Raw genomic sequence first — 19,551 nt, forward strand, 5'->3', positions numbered from 1 at the left:
CATTTACACTCTTAAACAATCTAAAGATGTTGGGTGTGAGATGACACATTTTCTTTTGATAACTTTAAAATAGAATAGCCCCCAAGTTTAAAAATCAATGTTTCAGAGACATTCAAAATTGTATAATTTTTAATCTGATAACTCCCTCAAAATGAGATACAAGAAACATCTCTCATTGAACTTTAATCTTGTGTGTCAAAGAACAATACTGCTGGACACAGAACTTAAAATACTTTTATGAATACTAAACTGTTTGTATATTGAACACTTGTGTATTGAATGGCTTGTAACGAGACATTTTGCAGCATCGATTTCGATTTGACTTTCAATGATAACAGAATATATTGTCAAGTGGATTGACTGTGTATTTGGGGACAAATCACGACAGCATCAGAATAATCCTGCAGCTCGGTATCATTTTAGCTGGTAGCATTCTCGTCCGCGAGACATATTTCAAACTTGTAAATTTCAAAGAAAGCTACTGAAAGAAGGTGAATCCAGACCAATGGCCTCTTTACCTGTACAACTTGTTCCTCTTTTTTTCTGCGTTCTTCATCCTGTAGGCGCTTCTGTTGTTTCTTTGACACCACTTCTGTGAATCCATCATCAGTCGTGTTATGTTGTGTGTCTTCAACCGTTGTCACTTCTGGGTGGTCATCAATGATCACCACACCTAGGGCGCCAAATTCAAATCACATCAGGAATCATTTTGTACTACAGTTGCATCAGGGTTTACTTCACATTATAGGGACCGAACAGAGATTTTTCACCCCAGACTAAGAATCTGCTGTGCAAAGGAACAAATTATCCACATTCACATAAAAGATTCAACTGCAAAAACTCAACATATTGAAGATGAGGCATCACATAATGAGGGAGGAAATGAACACAGCACCAAGGGAAGAGAAGGTACTCACTGGCATAGTTATTCAGGTCAAACTGTGACAGAGCATCGGCCTTTTCTTTCGGTTTCTTCGCAGCCAATTTGGCCTCTTCCCTTTTCTTGCTGGCTGCATCCTTTGGGTACTTCTGGGCTGCACCCACACCGCTGCCTTCTTCTGGGTGGTGAGTCGTGTTACTGGTGGTGGGATCAAAACCAGTCAATGCTGCTGTTCGGTCTTCAAAATGCCTACATCATATAAACACAAGAAACTGACCACCATTTTCTAAATGGAAGACAGTTCAGTGCCCCAGTAAACTTACAACAGTGCACGTTCAATAACATTACACAAGCACGGCCTACACGTGAAATGGGCAGGTGAATTGTTGCACAAATCTCAATCTTAAACTGCCTGTAAATGTGTTGTCATTTTGATCATCTGCCAATGTCTTCAATGTGCGCGTGTTACTGGCAGCAAACTGAATCCACATTGAAAGATTTCAAAAAGATTTTAAGAACTATGATCAGATTCCAAAATGCTCACATGAGGCTCATGGTGCAGTGTAGATGGCTTCCCACCATTGTCTAAAAGCACCTCTCCCTTCACAAGTGATGGCTTCAGTAAACAGGTTTACTGATCTGAGTTCTGCTGCAATTAAAACCCCATACACATCACAATGTTGTGTAAAACTGAACTCTTCCCTGTTATTCAGAAAGTTAATGGAGCTGGAGAGGCAATGTTGACGTGCAGATTGCCAGTGCTTCACGATCTGCACAGCTGAGGAAGCCAGGATCTTATTATTCACCATGGCCTCCTCGATCCGACACCTTCAAAAGAGAAGATGGGGAAGCAAAGAAACCAGACCGCAATGAATCGCTTTCTTTAGATCGGAGGCCATTTAGACCCGAGCTTAAACTGCCCAGCTATTTTGGAATATTTCTTTGGTTCTGCTATTCCCTGGTTGCTGGCCAAGTTCTGTATAGGTGAATGCCAAGACAATGCTTTGCTAACTGTTCAGAGAACAAGAAGCAGCTCTCCCATTAAGGGCAGAACATTTGATTTGGGAAAGTCAATTTCATTCCTCACCATGACACAAGAGCTTGATGCAGAACAGCAGCTCCAATAGCTGTGCAGCTTAAAACTGATGAAACTCATCAAGAGTATGAACAGATAACGCCACGTCTTAAAATATTAACTCTTGTGAAACGCTAGAATCTCAACTACTGCAATTGTTGGTATCATCTAAACAAAGCTTTGTCGGTTTTTAAAATAAAATCAAACAGCTTCCTAAAATATTAAGTTACAATGCTCAGTTTAGTTTCAACACAGCATTTTCTTCATGTAATTCCAAACAAATGTATTCATAAGCATTCATAGTGCACATCTTCATTACACATTGGTTCCCAATGTGGCTTTTAAAATAAAATCATAAAATGACCAATTAGAAAACAAATTGTTTACATACCTTCTTTTACCAGGCTTTGACATCCCACCGCGCCTTTCATTCTTGCTCCCAGAAAAATTTCTGTTTGGTTTTGCTGGTCCACTGTTGCCTCTACGATTCTGTCGATCTGTCCCTGGACGCTGGCTGGAAAAACTTCTCTTTGCAGTCTCCCGCTTTGGAAGGAGACCACTTTCCCCAGACTTTGTTGGTGCCTGCAAATTGACAGCGGTTTTCTTTTCATCTCGGTCTCGTCTCTCAGTGAAGTCACTGCTTTCAGAAGCAGTCTCCCATTCTTCATTAGCTTGATCTGAAGAGTTTTGATTGGACAAGTCTGGCGACTTGCTTCCAGCTACATCTAAGGCAGTGGCTGTATGTTCCTGCACACTAATACTAGGGGTTGCATTTGTCACAACGTTTACAGTGGTCTCGTTCACTTTAGCAGCAGCCTCTCTCTCTTTCAAACGACGGAATCTTGGTGGTTTATCCTGTCTTGGTGGTCGTGTGGGTCTTTGCTTCCTAAGTCGTTCTCTGCTATGGTCAAATTTACGCTCGGGTCTAAATGGCCTCCGATCTAAAGGAAGCGATTCATTGCGGTCTGGTTTCTTTGCTTCCCCATCTTCTCTTTTGAAGGTGTCGGATCGAGGAGGCCATGGTGAATAATAAGGTCCTGGCTTCCTCAGCTGTGCAGATCGTGAAGCACCACGCCCTCCACCACCTCCTCTATTGCTACCTCTAAACATTCCCCCTCTACCACGTCTTGATGGTTCACCTCTGGGAAGAAAGCCAGGTTTGGGCTTTGGCTCATCCTCTTTCAAAGGCACCTTATCTGCAGATCTGACCTCCACCTTAGAGCTGCTTTCAGATCTGAAAGACCTTTGAATGTTTTTACTTTCTGGCCTTTCCTCTTTCTTAAGACGCTTTCCTTTGTTTGCGTTTTCTTTGTCTGAGAAGGTGTCACTTGCACTTTCATGGGCTTCACTCTCAGAGTCAGTTTCAGATCCATGCTGTCTACGGCGTTTAGGAACCTCTTCAAAATCAGAGCTTTCACTACGAGTTTCACTCTCTTCCCTTTGCCTGAATGAAGGTACATTGGAGACTTGCTCAGGCCTTGGTCTCGACTCCCTATAACGAGGGTATTCTCGACTGCGACCCCTTCCTCCTCGCCCACGACCATTATAGGAACCTCTAAAGCTGCGTCCTCGGGAATAAAATTCTCCACGTCCTCTTCCTCTATATCCCTGATCGGGCAACCAGTCACGCTCCCGGGGGTCTCTGCGGTAGTTACGTGGTGGTAAGCTATAATCTTTCCTGATAGCAGGTCGTGTTTCAAATCGGTGCTTTTCTGAGATCTGATTCTTAGGCTGTGGCTTCTCTTGCTTCTCATCTTTTGGTGCTTGAACTGGAGCAGTCTGATTGCTTACAGGCTTGCTTGCAGGTGTAGCTTGCGGAGATGGCTCGGTTTTATCTGTAGTCTGTTTCAAATCCTGGGGCACTTTTTTAGTCAATGACATGTGACCATCTGGAGCAGATTTTTCAGGCTCAATTTTATTGCTTATTTTATTGACTGGCTGAGCGAGTTCTTTCTTTTCCACTTTTCCAGTTTTATTACCCTTGCCTGGAATAGAATATTTTTCCTCCTCCTTTTCTTTCCTTTGTTCACGTTCTTCCTTCATATCCCTCAGCACCGGCTTTTTGATTGGACCAGAGCGTCTTATTGGCCTATTACCACCGTCATCCCTCCTATTGAAACCTGCTCTGGGACCCCAACGGGTGTCTGATTTGGATTCTTTCCTGAGTGGCTTATCATTCCTCAGCCCCTCTGATTGTTTACTTTCTTTCTTTGATTTTTCGTCAGGTTTCTCGTGCTGCTCTTTTGGCTCAGTGTACCTGTTCTGCATTTTTGTAACAATTGGCAAAAAATCACCTTTCTGGTCCTCGAGCTTCAGTGAATGGTTCATCCCGTGGGATTGGTTTGATCCATGAGAGAGGTTTTTCTTTAAAACTGTTCTTGTTTCTCCTTGTATTGCTAGCTCCTCTCGGGAGCTACCAATTGCACTCTTATCCAGAACCTCCACATTCACAGTCTCGGTTACTTTCTCAGTTTGAACAGGGCGCATTTCCTCCACTAATTTTTTTGTGAATTTTCCTTTCTCTTCATCTCCCTTGTCTCTTAAGAACTCCTGGTTCAAGCGCTGTGATAGTGGCTTCTGTTCGGTGGGATAAACCTTTCTCTCTTGCTCCCTCTGCAATCCTGACCTAGAAAAGTACAAATAAAACCTATAGATGTCTGATAGATATATGACCAATTTATCCGTGGTTTGTTGGCCAGGACAATGGGAAAAATTCTGTTCTCAATCACTCTCATTGGATCTTTAACAACTACTGAAACACCAGTGCACAATGTCACTATGTGGCAGTGCCACGTTTGTGAAACCATTACAATTTTCATTTCAAAAACAAAGTTTACATTAGTTTCTACACATAAAAATTTGAATGAAAAAAATAAATTTCCCGTAAAATTTAGAATATTCCTTCTTCATTCTAGAATTCTCCATGTATTAAATGATGTCCAGGTTGATACGATAGGAAATTACAAAGAACATAGTCCTTTTAAGACCTGTGGATATCAAGATATTTTCACACCATATAAAACTATCCCTTCTAAATTGGACGGCTTTTGTAATCAAGGCAAGCGTAAAGGTGACCAAATAGGAGGAGTATATTATCTTATTAGGTCATTCAACTAACCCATCAGGATTAAGCAGGGTGAAACCTTGGACAAGTTTCCTTACTCGACAAGCCTGATAATAATCCCTCAAGAAAAAAAANTAATAAATTGATCACTGTTTGTGGGACACTGTTGTGTGTAATTGGCTGCCACATTTCGCCCACAAATGTACAGTCAATTCACTTTACAGTCTATTCTGTGAAGCGCTTTGAGACGTCTAGAAGACATGAGAAGTGTTATATCAAATGCAAGTGTTATTATTAACATGAGATCATAACAAATCCACCTATAACACAAATTACTGATCTCAGAAGAGAAATAACATGTAGTTTATAGCACCCCAAAACATCTCAAAAGCATTTTACATTAATGAGACAAATGTTTAAATGACCGTTTAAACAATGACTGCTTTGGTTAGCAAACACATTTTGCACAGCAAACGTTGTATGACCAATCTGGAGTTTGCTGGCCAGCGCATCAGGAGAATTTTTTNCTCAAATACTCTCATTGGATCTTTTAACTACTTGAACGGGCAGGTAGGACCTTGGTTTAACACCTTAATTGAGTGGAAAACAAAAGCTTCTTCATAAGGAAAATATGCTTCTAGGCACTGCCGATTCTCAGAGCAGCAAGTGTTAGGTCTAAAAGCAGATTTCTGCGTCAGCCCACTTGACCACAGGTGACGACGGTCAAGGGAGATTAGAAAATGATATAAAGTGAAGAAAATAGGAGTTGCATTCCATTAAAAGAAAAATTGCATTTCTGATCACCACTGAACTTCCAACCTGCTAGCACGTATGGCTCAGGCCTCAACTGGATGTCTATTCTCTGAACCATCAGTGAAGCTCATGCTGCAGACTTACCAAACTAAACACGCTTCAAGAATTCTAACTTCCAGGAGTTATTGCAAACCTACCTCCAGTCTTTTGATTCTTCGGCCATTGATGGAGGGGTAGCAACTGATCGTGGCTCTGTGCGAGGATAGGGATCTGAGCCCCATACTAATCGAGGCTCTGTCGCCTGGAGAGGGTGATCCCTGCCTGTCCGTGAATGATGGTCCAATGATTCTGATCCAGAACTGGAGGTGTCAATCTGATCTCTTCTTATCAGTTGTTTTGTTGGCATCATACCTATAAACATAAAACAAAGCTGGAACTTTTCAAAACAAATATTTATCGGGGGTTTGGATTGAAAACAAGCTGCTGAAATACAGTAGCAGGATATCAAACCACAAATCCCAATATGTAATGCACCAATTTGTAGTTAACAGCTGTCCGCTATTTACTAACCAGGGTGCATTGGTGCCATGTCTATAGGTGGCCTTCCAGACATCATACGTGGATCCATGTAAGGCTGCATCATAATCCAACGTGGATCAAATCCCATGGAAGCCAAGTGTTGAGGATGAGGTGGGCCTAGGGGAGTCTGATACAAAGGCCTGTGCTGTGGTGGTGCTCCAGAAGGCTGAGGCTGTGAATGGGCCTGTGGCTGAGCCTGTGGCTGAGCTTGGGTTTGGGATTGTGACTGAGTCTGGGATTGTGTTTGCTGCTGATGGACTCCTGGTTGCTGTTGCCACTGATGTTGCTTCATCATTTGCTCCTGAAAAACAAAATCATCATTATAGTATAATAATCCTTGCATTTGATATAGCGCTTTTCACGTCTTTGAGATGTCACAAAGCGCTTCACAGAATATACTGTAAAGTGAATTGAATGTATATTTGTGGGCGAAATGCGGCAGCCAATTGCGCAAAGCAGTGTCCCAGAAACAGTTGTGGATTGAGTGACCAAATTATTATTTTTCTTTAGGTAGGATGTATGTAGGTAGGATGCATGGAACTGAGTTTGAAGACTTAAGCATGATGAAGGGTTTGTTTTCTCATATGTCAGGTACACTACATGACCAAATTACTACCCACTTTGGGGTGGGGGGTTGGCAAGGGAATGTTAGAATTGAGACAATGCTCTATGGCAGTCTCAGTACTCCAGTTCTTGAGCCAAGCAGTTCAGCAGTCCTCCCAAATACTGATTCATTTCTGACAGACCAGCCATACTCTAAACAAAAATCATAGATGGCAGAAAATCCCACCTTCAACAGAAATCTGTACCCAGCCAAGAAAATGGCATCTTATTCTTTACCTGCTGTCGCTGGAATCGAGGGGGCAGCGATTTCTGAAACTGTTTTGAGTATCCTGATGGAACAGCAGGTCGAGTTTGGGAGCTTGAATCACCCTCAGCATCATTTGTTTTTTGAGAAATTTCCTTCTCACTGTTAGTGGTGTCTGGTTGACTGATAGGCTGGATGGGCTGGGAAGTATCATCTGTCAACAAAGTAATTCAATATTTTTCAGTTTTCGCAAAGAAACCTCAAAGATGTAGCTAGAACAAAAGCTTAAAGACCCGTTTCCAAACAAAACAAGACACATTGATCCATACATTCTGGCTACACACTGCATTCAGCTATTTGGGAGAATTGGCTTGGGAAGCCACAAAAACAACTGGCCTTACAAGCCCATTCAACGAAACCCCTTGCTTGCGAGTGTTACACTGAAAAGCAAAAAAAAATTGGCCAAGAGTGTACCCTCAACAAACATGCAGATAAAATATCTGTCAGATTCATGCCAGTCAGAATGTGTAATGTACAGCCCCCATCTAGAATCAATAAAATATCAGGTAGTCTGGAACCTCATCCTGGAAAACTAAAGCCTGCTTATTCTCTCTCCTGTGTTCCACAAAGAACACCTCAAAACACTCCATGAAATGGAACAAAGTCCAAACCCTGACAAAATCCTAGCTAAAGGGCCAATATGCAACTCATTTTTTTTTAAAAAAAATTGCACACCTGCATTATCTTTAATGCTGCTGCTCTCAATTTCAGTATTGTGGTCTTTGGAAACTTCAGCCTCAAACACCTCCTTTGTGACTTTGTCCTCCTCTTGGTTAGCCTTCTCCTCCCCTTGATTAGCCTTCTCCTCCCTTGGTTAGCCTTCTCCTCCTCTTGTTTAGCCTTCTCCTCTTGTTTAGCCTTCTCCTCCTCTTGTTTAGCCTTCTCCTCCTCTTGTTTAGCCTTCTCCTCCTCTTGTTTAGCCTTCTCCTCCTCTTGTTTAGCCTTCTCCTCCTCTTGTTTAGCCTTCTCCTCCTCTTGTTTAGCCTTCTCCTCCTCTTGTTTAGCCTTTTCTTCTGCTTTAGCCTTTTCTCTGCTTTAGCCTTTTCCTCTGCTTTAGCCTTTTCCTCTGCTTTAGCCTTTTCCTCTGCTTTAGCCTTTTCCTCTGCTTTAGCCTTTTCCTCTGCTTTAGCTTTTTCCTCTGCTTTAGCTTTTTCCTCCCGTTCCTTCTTTTCTTTTTCCCTCTCCTTTTCTTGTTTTGCTTCTTTTTCCATAGCAAATTTTTCGTCAAGTTTCTTGAGTTTCTCAGCACAGGCTGCCAGCCTTTGCTCCTCCATGCGCCGCTCTTCTTCTTCGCGGCGTTTCCTGGCTCTTTCTACGGCTGCCGACATGTCAGTTGATGAAGGTTTTCGCCTCTGTCTCCAGGTGTCATCATCTTCACCTGACAATCCAGGTTTGGGGATGGGAAGTTTTCCAGGCCCGATCTGACGACTTGGATGCACCTGTGCAATTTAAAAATGAAGTGAAAAGAGTCACTTAGGCTACTGGTCAAAGTTCTTCAAATTCACACACATACATCTCCCCAAGCAGAACTATTACACAAGTGATGCACAGCATGTGCTCAATTAAAAAATAAATATACGCTACTCATCTTGAGCTGTCACTTTGTTACATCAACCATTAAGTCAACGTTACCTGCAAAACCGATTTCTGAACAGCAGCAGCAGAAAGAATTGGTGCACGTGACTCCTGTATGGCAGCAGGTGGTGGGGTCAGTCCGATTTCCTGTCATGGGGTTTTAAAAAAAGTTATTATTCTAAATTTCATAATCCACATTACTTTGCAAATTAAACAAACATTCTGGATACAAAAGATAAAGACAAAACAAAAATTGGGATGATGGTTGGCTATTACACACTTCATAACAAATAAAGCCATCCAATATATCTAATGGACAATTCTTATTCTAAAAATATTGAAAGTATTTCCAGTCTGACTTCCTCACATTTGCATATTAAACGAGGGCCCCACTACCTCTTCAGTGTACACCTCACACATTTTCAGTATACAGCTCACCCATTTTAAGCACTTTGAAATGTTTTTATGTAAATTATTTTACACATAATGCAAGTTCTAGCTGTCCTACACAGAGGTATCTCAATCAGGTGAAAAGTTGTGAACTAACCTGTCGATCCATTCGGTTGACTGAGCTCCTGCCATTTGGTGACTTTGGAGCAGAGTCTGCTGTTGCGCTGGGACATTCATCTTCTTTTCGTCCATCAGCGTTCTCTGGATGTTTTGACTTAAAATGCTCAGTTTTGGTGATTTTGTCAGGGTCATCACTGCCCAAACAAAGAAAAATAGTAAATCCCTCTCTCCAAATTACATTACTTCCCAACACAAACTACGACAAAATGACTACAATACACCTGCAGCACATCTATTCCATTAAAAAACACTTTCTCCCTCTACTACACCCTTTTTATCCTTGAGGACTGTGGTATTCCAGGCTGTAGACCTTTTGATCTAGTAGTGCTAGAAACTGACTGACAGGCTCCACACTTCTGTATTTCCGTTGCCTGTAGTTTTTGCCAGCAAAATCCACAACAATAGGCTTTGTGAATCTCATGCAAACCAGACAGCTAATTTACATTTAAAATAAAAACAAGGATATCAAGCTCCCTAACTCAATGGGGGAATGAAAAAAAGAGAAAATCTCCTCTGGTATTTCCATGTGCCTTTTGGCAATCAGATGATGAGCAACACTGACCAGAGAGTAAGACAAATGACAAAGAAGATCGGGGGTGATGTGAGAAGAGTAAAAATGTTATCTTTTTAGCAGTTGAAAATAAACTGAGAAAAACAATAAACCATACCAGCTCTCATCTCTCTCCTTTGATATGCCTGACTCCTCATCATCACTGAAATTTAGCTTTTCTGTGTAATCCACTTCCGACTGGGCTCCTAAAACACAAATACAATTTTAAACCATTGCTTAAGACCTCTATTGCAAACCAACAAACAATTTCTCCATTTTACCTGCCCAGCCATCATCATTCTCTGTGTCCAGGATATCAAGCTCCTTCAGTTCATTCGGCTTAATAATGGAGGGTCGCTCATCAGGGCAAGATTGAAGTTGTGGCCTTCCACTTTGCCTAGCCAGTTTGAGAGGGGGGAAAAAAAATGGAAAAAACGGTTTATGAAAAATTCTTGTTTATTTGGAAGAAAATACAATTAATGAGCAGTGTCTAAAATTTAGATGTAGTATTATCCAAATAAATCCATGAGGATATCGAATGCACTAGATCAGCGTGAAAAAACACAGTAAAAGATTTTTAAAAATTCAGAAAAGCGCCGAGCTACATAAGTGATTCAACAACAGCAAAGTTATATTTATATAGTGCTTTTCACACCAGGAGGACGTCCCAAGGCGCTGGATTGACATCTTGAAAAGGCAATTGAGAAAGACTTGAGTTGCTTAAACGCAATTGAGATCAGCGATTAGGCATGTGAAAAATCAGAGAAACGATTAAAATATCAACTTGCAAATCATGGTGGCTTTGGACAAGTTCCTGTGCCATATTGTCTAGGAAAGACCCAGGTTTGAACTTTACAAAGTTAGTTAATCTTAACAGGGTGGTACTGGCAGCACTAAATTTAGCCGCAGAGCTCCAGATTTTGTGGGAGGGTAGAGAAGCGAGAGGGAGAGAGAAAAAAATCAGGGATACCACTCCTGATCAGTCTCCAGCAAAACCTACTGAATATGCACTGGTGAAGACATGGAGGGTAGAATCAAGAGGTTCAGTCAGCAATCAGAAAGCTTAGACTAATTTCCAACATACAAATTTGCAAACAGTGAATCTGGCAACTAACCAGATAAGTCTCTCTGAAACTTTGTTCCTCCCTACCTCTGTGACCTCCTTTCTGCTCCTATACCAATCCTATACCAACCTGCTCACTCCCTTTGCTCAGCAGGCTCCAGCTTGCTTCACGTCCCCCGCCTTGCCCACTCCAGGCAGGTCTTCAGCCTCTCTGCCCCCACCCTCTGGAACTCCATCCCAGTTTCTTTGCCTTGTCCCCTCCCTTGCCTCCTTGAAAACCCACCTCGTCAACTGTGCCTTCGGTCATCCTCCTATCCCTACCCTCCACCCCTCCTGATCCCAACCACCAGTTCCGGTGCGGATCCCTGACTGTCCAGCGCCTTGGCACGTACTCCTAATGTGAAAGGCGCTATACAAATGTAATGTTGTTGTTCAGACACCAATCACAGTTTCAACTTCTGCACTGCCCCTGGCGGACCCCATGATGACACATTCCGAGCCAAATTTAAGATCACTTGAAGATTGTACTACTTACAAATCCTTGTGCAATTTAAAAAAAATAAGACCTCACTATCATGACTCACAAATGAAATATGGCCAATCTGGCAAGGTGTCAGAAGATGGTTGAGTGTCTACGGACTTGAAATGCTGAAGAAAGAATATGGAGGGAAAACACTTTCACAAGAGGAAAGAAGAGGAAAAAGATTGGGTGGGAAATTGGAGCAAAAAAATCTGAACGATCTAAATTGAATCCTTCAAAAACAAGAAAGGTTGCCTCAGGCAGACATCTGAATAATTGTGGAACATAACTTGACCATTATAAGCATTCAAGACTTGCACTTACTTAATATTTGGTGCAGGAAATTGCAGACGATGTCCTTGCACTTGAGGAAATTGCAATCTTATTTGTGGATAACTCAGCTGAAAATTCACAGAAAAAATAGCAATAAATGTATGCAGTAGTATGAACGATCAACGTATCTTGCAACAAACATTTGAAGGTACAAGTCAAACAAAACGTCAATGTACAACCTTTCTTTTAATCATTCTTATAACTTCTAGAATATTATGACAAAATAAACCCCTTTAGACTATGATTCTGAGTTAGGATTTAAACATGGTTTCTGATTAAATTTGAATTATTGCAATTTTGTGACCCCAACTTTCTTACCTGGCAGTCAGCTATGCTCAGAAAATGAGAGCACAATGCATTAATTATCCACTACCCACATCTTGCCAAGTACAAAGTTCTCTAGATACAGTTACTTCAAACAGTTTGGATCTTCTTTAAGGTAATATCGTACCTAATTCTCCATTTTTGGTGTACAGGTCTAGTCAGCGTGATCATATGGGGCATTACAACCAAGCTAAACACCACTTCATGAATCTAGCTACACTTCATTGTATCCCCAACAGTACAAAGATGTTGTTACTGCAGTGATGATGATGAGAATTGTATGTAATACTCCATGTAGTGCAGAACCAGCAAAGCTAGGATGGATGTGTATGGATGATGTGCACAGGATGGCAAAATATAAGCATCTAATTCATCCTTCATGATATAGTCCAAAATGGCATTCTAACAATTGATGGCTAATAAAAATTCTGTAATGCTGAGACATTGGCAAGGTCTCAAATAAGTGTTTTGTGTTTTAGTAATTTAAAAATCTGACTGAACAAAAAGAAAGTCCTGTTAATCTTAGGGTGGGAAGATTTTATAAAGGCACATATTAAAGTACAAGTCCTCAAATGGATAACCAGTTTGGCATTTATATCCAACACAAATGTTTTCTGGTTAAAGATAATATATCCCTTTCCATTAAATTGTTATTACTCAGAAAAGATCATCATTTCTCCCCTTCCTGGCATATATCAGAAGAAACGCAACACATTTTACACTACTACACTCCACCAAACCAACTTTACTTCTACCTTCTACAATCCACACACCGATTGAAGCTCTACTACATTATCCAAAAACACAAGATTATTGCTTACGAAGGATGGCAATATTCCTCTGATCTGTGGTGTACAAAGCGGAATTGTGATAATCTTCTGTCCGTTCATCTTAGTTAGAGGCACAGAAACAATCTTGTCTCGTCCATCAGGTCCCTTACAAGTATCATTCTGTTCTGCTGCAGCAGTGGCTCCACCTTCGGAGCTGGAGGGTTTACCGTCTACTTCAGGTTCTCCAGGCTTCCCTCCACCATCTCGCCAACAAACAACTGTTTGCATAAACAGAAAAAAACGATTGATTTTTAATTCCACACTTTAACACTTTCAAACAGTACACTTATTCCTTCAATCTTCTCACCTGCTCTCACAATAGAGATTCCCCTTGGGTACCATTCTATGAACAAATGCCGCATGTCTATACATCAATATGCAGATTCAGTTTACAAACCATCAATATTCCAACTACTTTATTAATTGAACATTCAGTATGCAAGGCACACCTTCAATACAAAAGCAACTAAGATAAAGAAATACTGTAGAAACTTACTTTGTGGGCGCAAGGTCAGTCCAGGACCAGATGCTTCATCAGGCAAGTCTTTATCCTTCACAACTTTTTCCTGATCCCCAGCTGCCTGCAGGGTAGGAAATTCATGCTGGAAATGGGTATTTAAGCCCTGAATTCCTGAAATATTAAAACAAATGAGATTTTACATCCCTGCATTAATTCTTTTAAACTGAAATAGTGAGTGGATGCAAGAGTTTCCAGATGTAATCTCCTCTAACATAGCTTTCAAGCAGATTGAAGCATTCCTCCACCCCCCCCCCCCCCCCCAAAGGAACTGTGGGATGGAGTTCCAAAGGGTGGAATTTACAAATTAAGCACGCAATAATCTAAATCAGCAATTGACTCATTTGGGTTTTCAGATGCTTACCATCTTCTTGACCACTGTGCTGGTTATTGGTCTGGGCCCAGGATTTCACAGCTGTGATCACTTCTTCCTGTGCGGTTGGAACTGGGGCTACTGAAATGGGCTGCTGCGATTCCTGCTCAGGGGGTGCTGTGGTACTATTGCTAAAATCAGAATGTCAATACATGTTTCTTGTACATTAAATCATACAAACAAGCAACAGGCAGACAGCAGTCAATCTATTCCATAAAAGTACAATACTTTTTTTTAACAAAACCTAGAATTTTTTTGGTTAGATACAGTAAGCAGGTTTTGCTACCTCTACCTTTTCTTACTTTAGAGAATTACAGGACAAGATGGTATGTGCACTCGACACTATGCTTGGCTATAGCATGTTCTGTAATTGCATACTTTTTTATGTAATATTTTTAAAGATTTTGCAGATTACAAAACAGAAAATATTTTTTAAAGTGGTCATAAGTGTACTTAATGGTTAATTTCCATAGCGTATATGCTTAATACATGAATGAAACTATGAAAATGCAAGTAATTTGCACCTCTCTTCTTCAGGCTGTTCTGGTTTAGTGACCCATCCTGATCCATCCTTTGGTACAATATTCACATTGGGATCGTTGCCTTTGTTCTCTGCTTTGAGACTAGGGAGGTTAGCAGGTGGTGGCATGCGCCGTGAGCTAGCCACTTTCCCCAGACTCTGCAATCCATGGCGTGCTGCAACTATGTATACAACAACCAAATTCAGATGGGAAACGAGAAAAACACTAAACATTCAGAGTCCCTCACCAGTCAAGCCATGCACATTAAACAGAAACAAACATTAAAGCCATGATTAGTTATTAATCCATTAAGCCAAATGTCAAAGCTACTCAAGGCCCAATAGTAGCTTTCTACATCTACAATGGGACTGAGACAAGAGAAACTCAATAACTATCACTTGAAATTTATTTGCACTGGTATTAACTGAACTCGGGTCGGGTCTCAAAAAATAATTCTGGTACATTGAGCTTTTAGTTTTACATTAATACAAATAGCAAAGCCAAAGAAGGAAATATGAAAATATTCAAGTAAACATGAAATCAGATATTCATGCACCTTATTTAATGTACTTTGAGCCAGGCATAATTGTAATTTTCAGAAAAGTACTCCTTTAGCAGCTAACTGAATAACCATTCATTTTGTAGGTATATATGCAGCATTAACACCCACAAGGATTGTGATAACCCACATCATTGACCGATCACAATCCAACTCGAACAAGTCACCAGCCTATCTACCCATTGGAATGAACTCAGTAAATGGAGAAATATTTTATTGAAACAAAAATATACATTGGACTCACCTGTATTTTTTTGTGTTTCGATTGACTTCCCCTTGTATGTATTAAACAGGCTGAGTGTTGCATACTTGGTTTTGCCGTCCTTTGCTTTTGTGCTCTGGCCTGACCTCTCTGACATTTCGATGGAAATTCATCGAGTCTGGTAACGCCTGGCTCTCGCCTCAGAATTAGCCTTCTTCTGAAACATAACACAGAGTTTGAAATTACCAGACAGTTCAGCCTTTTGCGGCTTTAAAAACGAACTGCAAATGAAACTAAATCGATTACAAATGAGAAAAAAAATAAAGCTGGATTCTACTAACTGTGTTTTAATTATGCGTAGTACAGGAAAAGAAGCACATGACACCCTGATTTGAAAAACCGCACCAAATGCAAGTACAATTTTTTTTATTTGAAATAGTTGTAATTTGGTACCACGTCTGTATTTTCCAGTCAGTTATGCTTAGCTGTTTCAAATACTGAAAAATATTTGGTGAGCAAACCACTTTGATAGTAGACACAAACACTTATGAAAGTGAAGACAAGAGTATTCAGAAATTCATTACAAAGTACTATAGTACAAGAAGGGGCTAGTTTGAGACTTTACACACCATCTGTAAATAGCATTTCATCCTAGATAATATCAGTACATACAAACTCCCAAAACATGACTGTGTACAATTTCAGACTACTGCATCCATTTCCTTCACATTTATATATAATGAGTACTATTACAGACTGACCTTAAAGGTCGTGTATCAAATTTAAGTATTATAAATGCAAAATCTATTTGACAAAACCTTACAGGCTCTAAATATGCTAACTACATATCATTGTTCATAGCGCAAATTATGATGCAATACATCCCTGGAACATTTGATCCTAGTGCTAACATGTGAAATTACTTTTGGATTGGAAACCTACTTCGAGGCAATGCCGCTGAGAATATCCAAGCTATTTTATTTCTCATCCCATTGTTATAAATGTATTAGGCAGATACATATTGGTTCTTACTGCTATCTTATGTGCTATTTCACAGCTCAACAACAGTGGAGTGGGGCACAGCATTCCAAAGGCAGTTTGGGCATTTCAAACATGAATGCTTTCTAATCATTAGCATTGCTCAATTCTGCACCAGAAAAAAACGCAATGAGGACGATGAGGATTTTGTTACACCAAGACTTGCACTGGCTGCTTGATAAACTAGCAGCATGCATTAAGAATACACAATTTAAGCTTGCTTTACAATTTGTCCAAAGATTCCTTAAAAACCTTTACATAGCACACAAAACTACGTAAAACATGCATTTCAAAAGAATATTTCAGTACTTTGAAACATCAATCAGGCAGTTTGTGGTTGAAGATAAGCTGGACAAATGTTCTGTTTCAGTAAGCAATCTTTGCCAAGAACTGTGATCCATAAAATTGGTTGGTGCTGGGACATTTTATCAAGAAAAGAAAATGACAGGTCTGGAAGTTTTAATGTAGTGTGTATCCACTATGCAACATCAGCAACCAAATTGCTTCTGTTTTTTCTCGACTTCAGTTCACTTTTGTGTTAACACATAAATTGCATATTATACATAAATTACACATACCAAGGCTAATAACTGTAACTGACATTCATGGATCTACCACTGTGCACCAACAATGCTATGAATCATGGAGGCATGATAGCTAAACTCGATTCTCTCCTCATGTAACCCCGTTCGAGATCAGCTAACACCAAGTCAAATTACCTTTTCATTAACTCACCGCAGGTCATTCATTCCATACAGAAAACTCTCTGGGAGAATTCTCCTTCTCTATCTTTGCCTTCTGGTCAATCTTAAATTTATGCTTTTTTGAATCAAATTTACCACTAGATTTACCACAAATTTACCATCTTCCATTACATCAACCCTCATTGTTCTAGCACATAGCCATTCTTCATGCTTGATCTTACAAAGATATGTGACCACCATATCTGAGTCAGTTCTGCCCTCAGTGAAAATAAACAAATGCATGTTCCAGCAAGGGTTACTGGGATCTCACTGCTGCTTCCACTGAGATCAGTTAAAGAGCACAAGCCAAGAATTTGAACCTGGGGCCTTCCTCATCTGTATGGCTCAATACCACACTATGGATTACATTTACCCATTGAGGTATTAGGAGTAAATGGATTTTAAGAGTAGAATGGATCATTAGCTGCCACTCAGTTCTATTGAGATATTTTGCTATTTAGACATTTCACCTTTTGCACCCAGCAACAAATATTGTGCTTTTTCTGTCATTTAGGTTTTCAAGCCTCCATTTCAAATTCTGCATTTTCATCATCATCTTCTATTAGCCACTTAGTTCATATTCCGCTATAGTTAGCGTAACAAAAGCATCTCCACCTTCATGGTCAGCCAGAAAATTCCCCTTTATTGCTAGACCTTTCCATCACTTGAACAAGATCCATGTTTTATTAGTTTACCACTTGGATTGTCAAGGCCCTGAAGCCATATGCAGTTTACTTTTCAAGGAAATTTACAGCTGTTTTAGGTCACTCTTGGAAAGGATCTTACAAATCTGCTGCACAGCTCAGATTTTATGGTAAACCACGACTGCAGCCACCCAAATGAAGTATGGAACACTGCACAACACTTACAACTGTTGCTTCTTTGTGGTATGTCCTACAATCCGGGTACCCACTTGCTCTACCTTTGCTGGAATTCCAGAAATGGTGCAGTTTCTCTGTTACACTTTTTATAGCACCAACTAAATTTCAGCATTGTGCCAAGTTTCTTCTGACCCATCATTACATAATTTTTTGGGGGGAACAAAATTAGATATTGTGCTTCTTTTCTCCTTTATGGTTTCTCCAGCCAACAAATCTATCAAATTACATTTTTTTAATTATTTCACTCCAGTTTTCCATACTAGATGGGGAAGTGTTATGTTGGGTACAGGTTTGTGTACAGGTAAACATAATTCTGCTGTTATTGCTAGGTTACCCAACTGGCATGTAAAGTGCAGAAGAAATTTGATAAAATAATCTTATCTCTGCATTTCACTGCAAATGTAGTCCTATATATTAGCATTCAAAATTTTGGATCATGCCATGCAAAATTGCAACAGGAATTTCCAACTTCAAATCTCAACAGAACAAAACAATAAAGCTTCAGAACATTGCTGAAACTCTAATCCTTTAAAGCAGCAAGACAACAAGGTCTTTAAAGGTTAGCTATATATAAAAAAATATTCTTCAGTAGGCTTCAAAACTCGCTAATTTAAGTGCGAGCAGGATCTCCCATTGCTAGTCATAGAATTATCCTAATCTGAAAATCTAGATATAATGAACATATATTTTGTCTTATAAAGCTAGTAGAAAGCCTTTACCCTAGTTATCTGTATAATACAAAAAGAGCCACAATTGTTCTGCTTGATTTTTTTTTAAATCGATTAGACATTGATCCAGCAATTGTGAATTGCTTGCTCCAAACTCCTATAGCATTTTTGGGGGGGAACATCCCAAAATAAGAAAGAACTGAACTGAGAAGTATCTATAGCAACAAATCAGTAATAGCATTATTGTGATTGAATGGTCAAATATTTTGTGAATTCACTACACCAACATATCATTCCTCCCTGCAAGGGCCCAGTTGAACACACTCATGTAAAGGGATCTTCTTACAAACTGCCTATTTGTGCAATAGTAATTTTTAAGATTTGCCAGCCACCAAATTCTTACCAACTATCCTTAAGAGATATTTTAACTTCAATCACTCCAAGCCTCTATCCTGCATAAAGGACACTATATTAATGCAAGTTGTTATTGAGACCGTGATATTTGTTTAAGATAGAATCAGTTTCCCATTTAGGATTATCTTCCCTTGAAACAATTTACATTTGACTAGTTTCATCTTACGTGCTAGTTTTAGCCTGGTAACTCAGAATAAATCTCTCTAATTGTCCATTATAATGGATACCCCAAAAGTAATTTTAGAATGGCTTTAACAACATCAAAAACAACAAAATTACATTTGTATAGCACCTTTCACGTCGGGAGGACGTCCCAAGGCACTGGTTATAGTTAAGTATCATCTCTGAAAAAAACATTAAAACAGATCTCATGGATTTATAGATTTGTTTCCCCCTGCCCGTGGAAAATAAATATATGTTACCAGTGGAAGGCTAATAATTTTAAGAAGATTTAATTTTAAGAGGACTAGATTACAGTAAAAAGTACAGAATAAGACATTTAACATTAAAAAGCAAAAACAAGGAATTTAATCTTAAGAGGAAACATTTTTTAAAAAAGCATTAAATCATTTTTTACACGTCAAGGTGCAGTTTTAACAACTTGCACTTATATAGCACCCTCCACGCAGGGTAGCATCTCAGAGGGCTTTT

General features: G+C 39.8%; 1 protein-coding gene across 1 annotated transcript in view; it reads right to left on the minus strand.

Annotated features, from left to right (window-relative positions):
- prrc2c (proline-rich coiled-coil 2C) overlaps window positions 1-19,551 on the minus strand; it is a 37,520-nt gene that overhangs the window by 16,117 nt on the left and 1,852 nt on the right. The window contains 18 exon segments of the mRNA XM_042335521.1: window positions 519-673; window positions 918-1,129; window positions 2,347-4,581; window positions 5,970-6,183; window positions 6,343-6,652; window positions 7,192-7,373; window positions 7,895-8,018; window positions 8,020-8,658; window positions 8,852-8,941; window positions 9,342-9,498; window positions 10,033-10,120; window positions 10,196-10,311; window positions 11,822-11,898; window positions 12,976-13,202; window positions 13,481-13,615; window positions 13,866-14,005; window positions 14,399-14,576; window positions 15,199-15,373. Coding sequence (XP_042191455.1) covers window positions 519-673; window positions 918-1,129; window positions 2,347-4,581; window positions 5,970-6,183; window positions 6,343-6,652; window positions 7,192-7,373; window positions 7,895-8,018; window positions 8,020-8,658; window positions 8,852-8,941; window positions 9,342-9,498; window positions 10,033-10,120; window positions 10,196-10,311; window positions 11,822-11,898; window positions 12,976-13,202; window positions 13,481-13,615; window positions 13,866-14,005; window positions 14,399-14,576; window positions 15,199-15,313 — 5,394 coding nt within the window. The 5' untranslated portion in view covers window positions 15,314-15,373.

The sequence above is a fragment of the Callorhinchus milii genome, unplaced genomic scaffold, assembly GCF_018977255.1.
Source record: "Callorhinchus milii isolate IMCB2004 unplaced genomic scaffold, IMCB_Cmil_1.0 Scaffold5, whole genome shotgun sequence".
NCBI classification, from domain to species: domain Eukaryota; kingdom Metazoa; phylum Chordata; class Chondrichthyes; order Chimaeriformes; family Callorhinchidae; genus Callorhinchus; species Callorhinchus milii.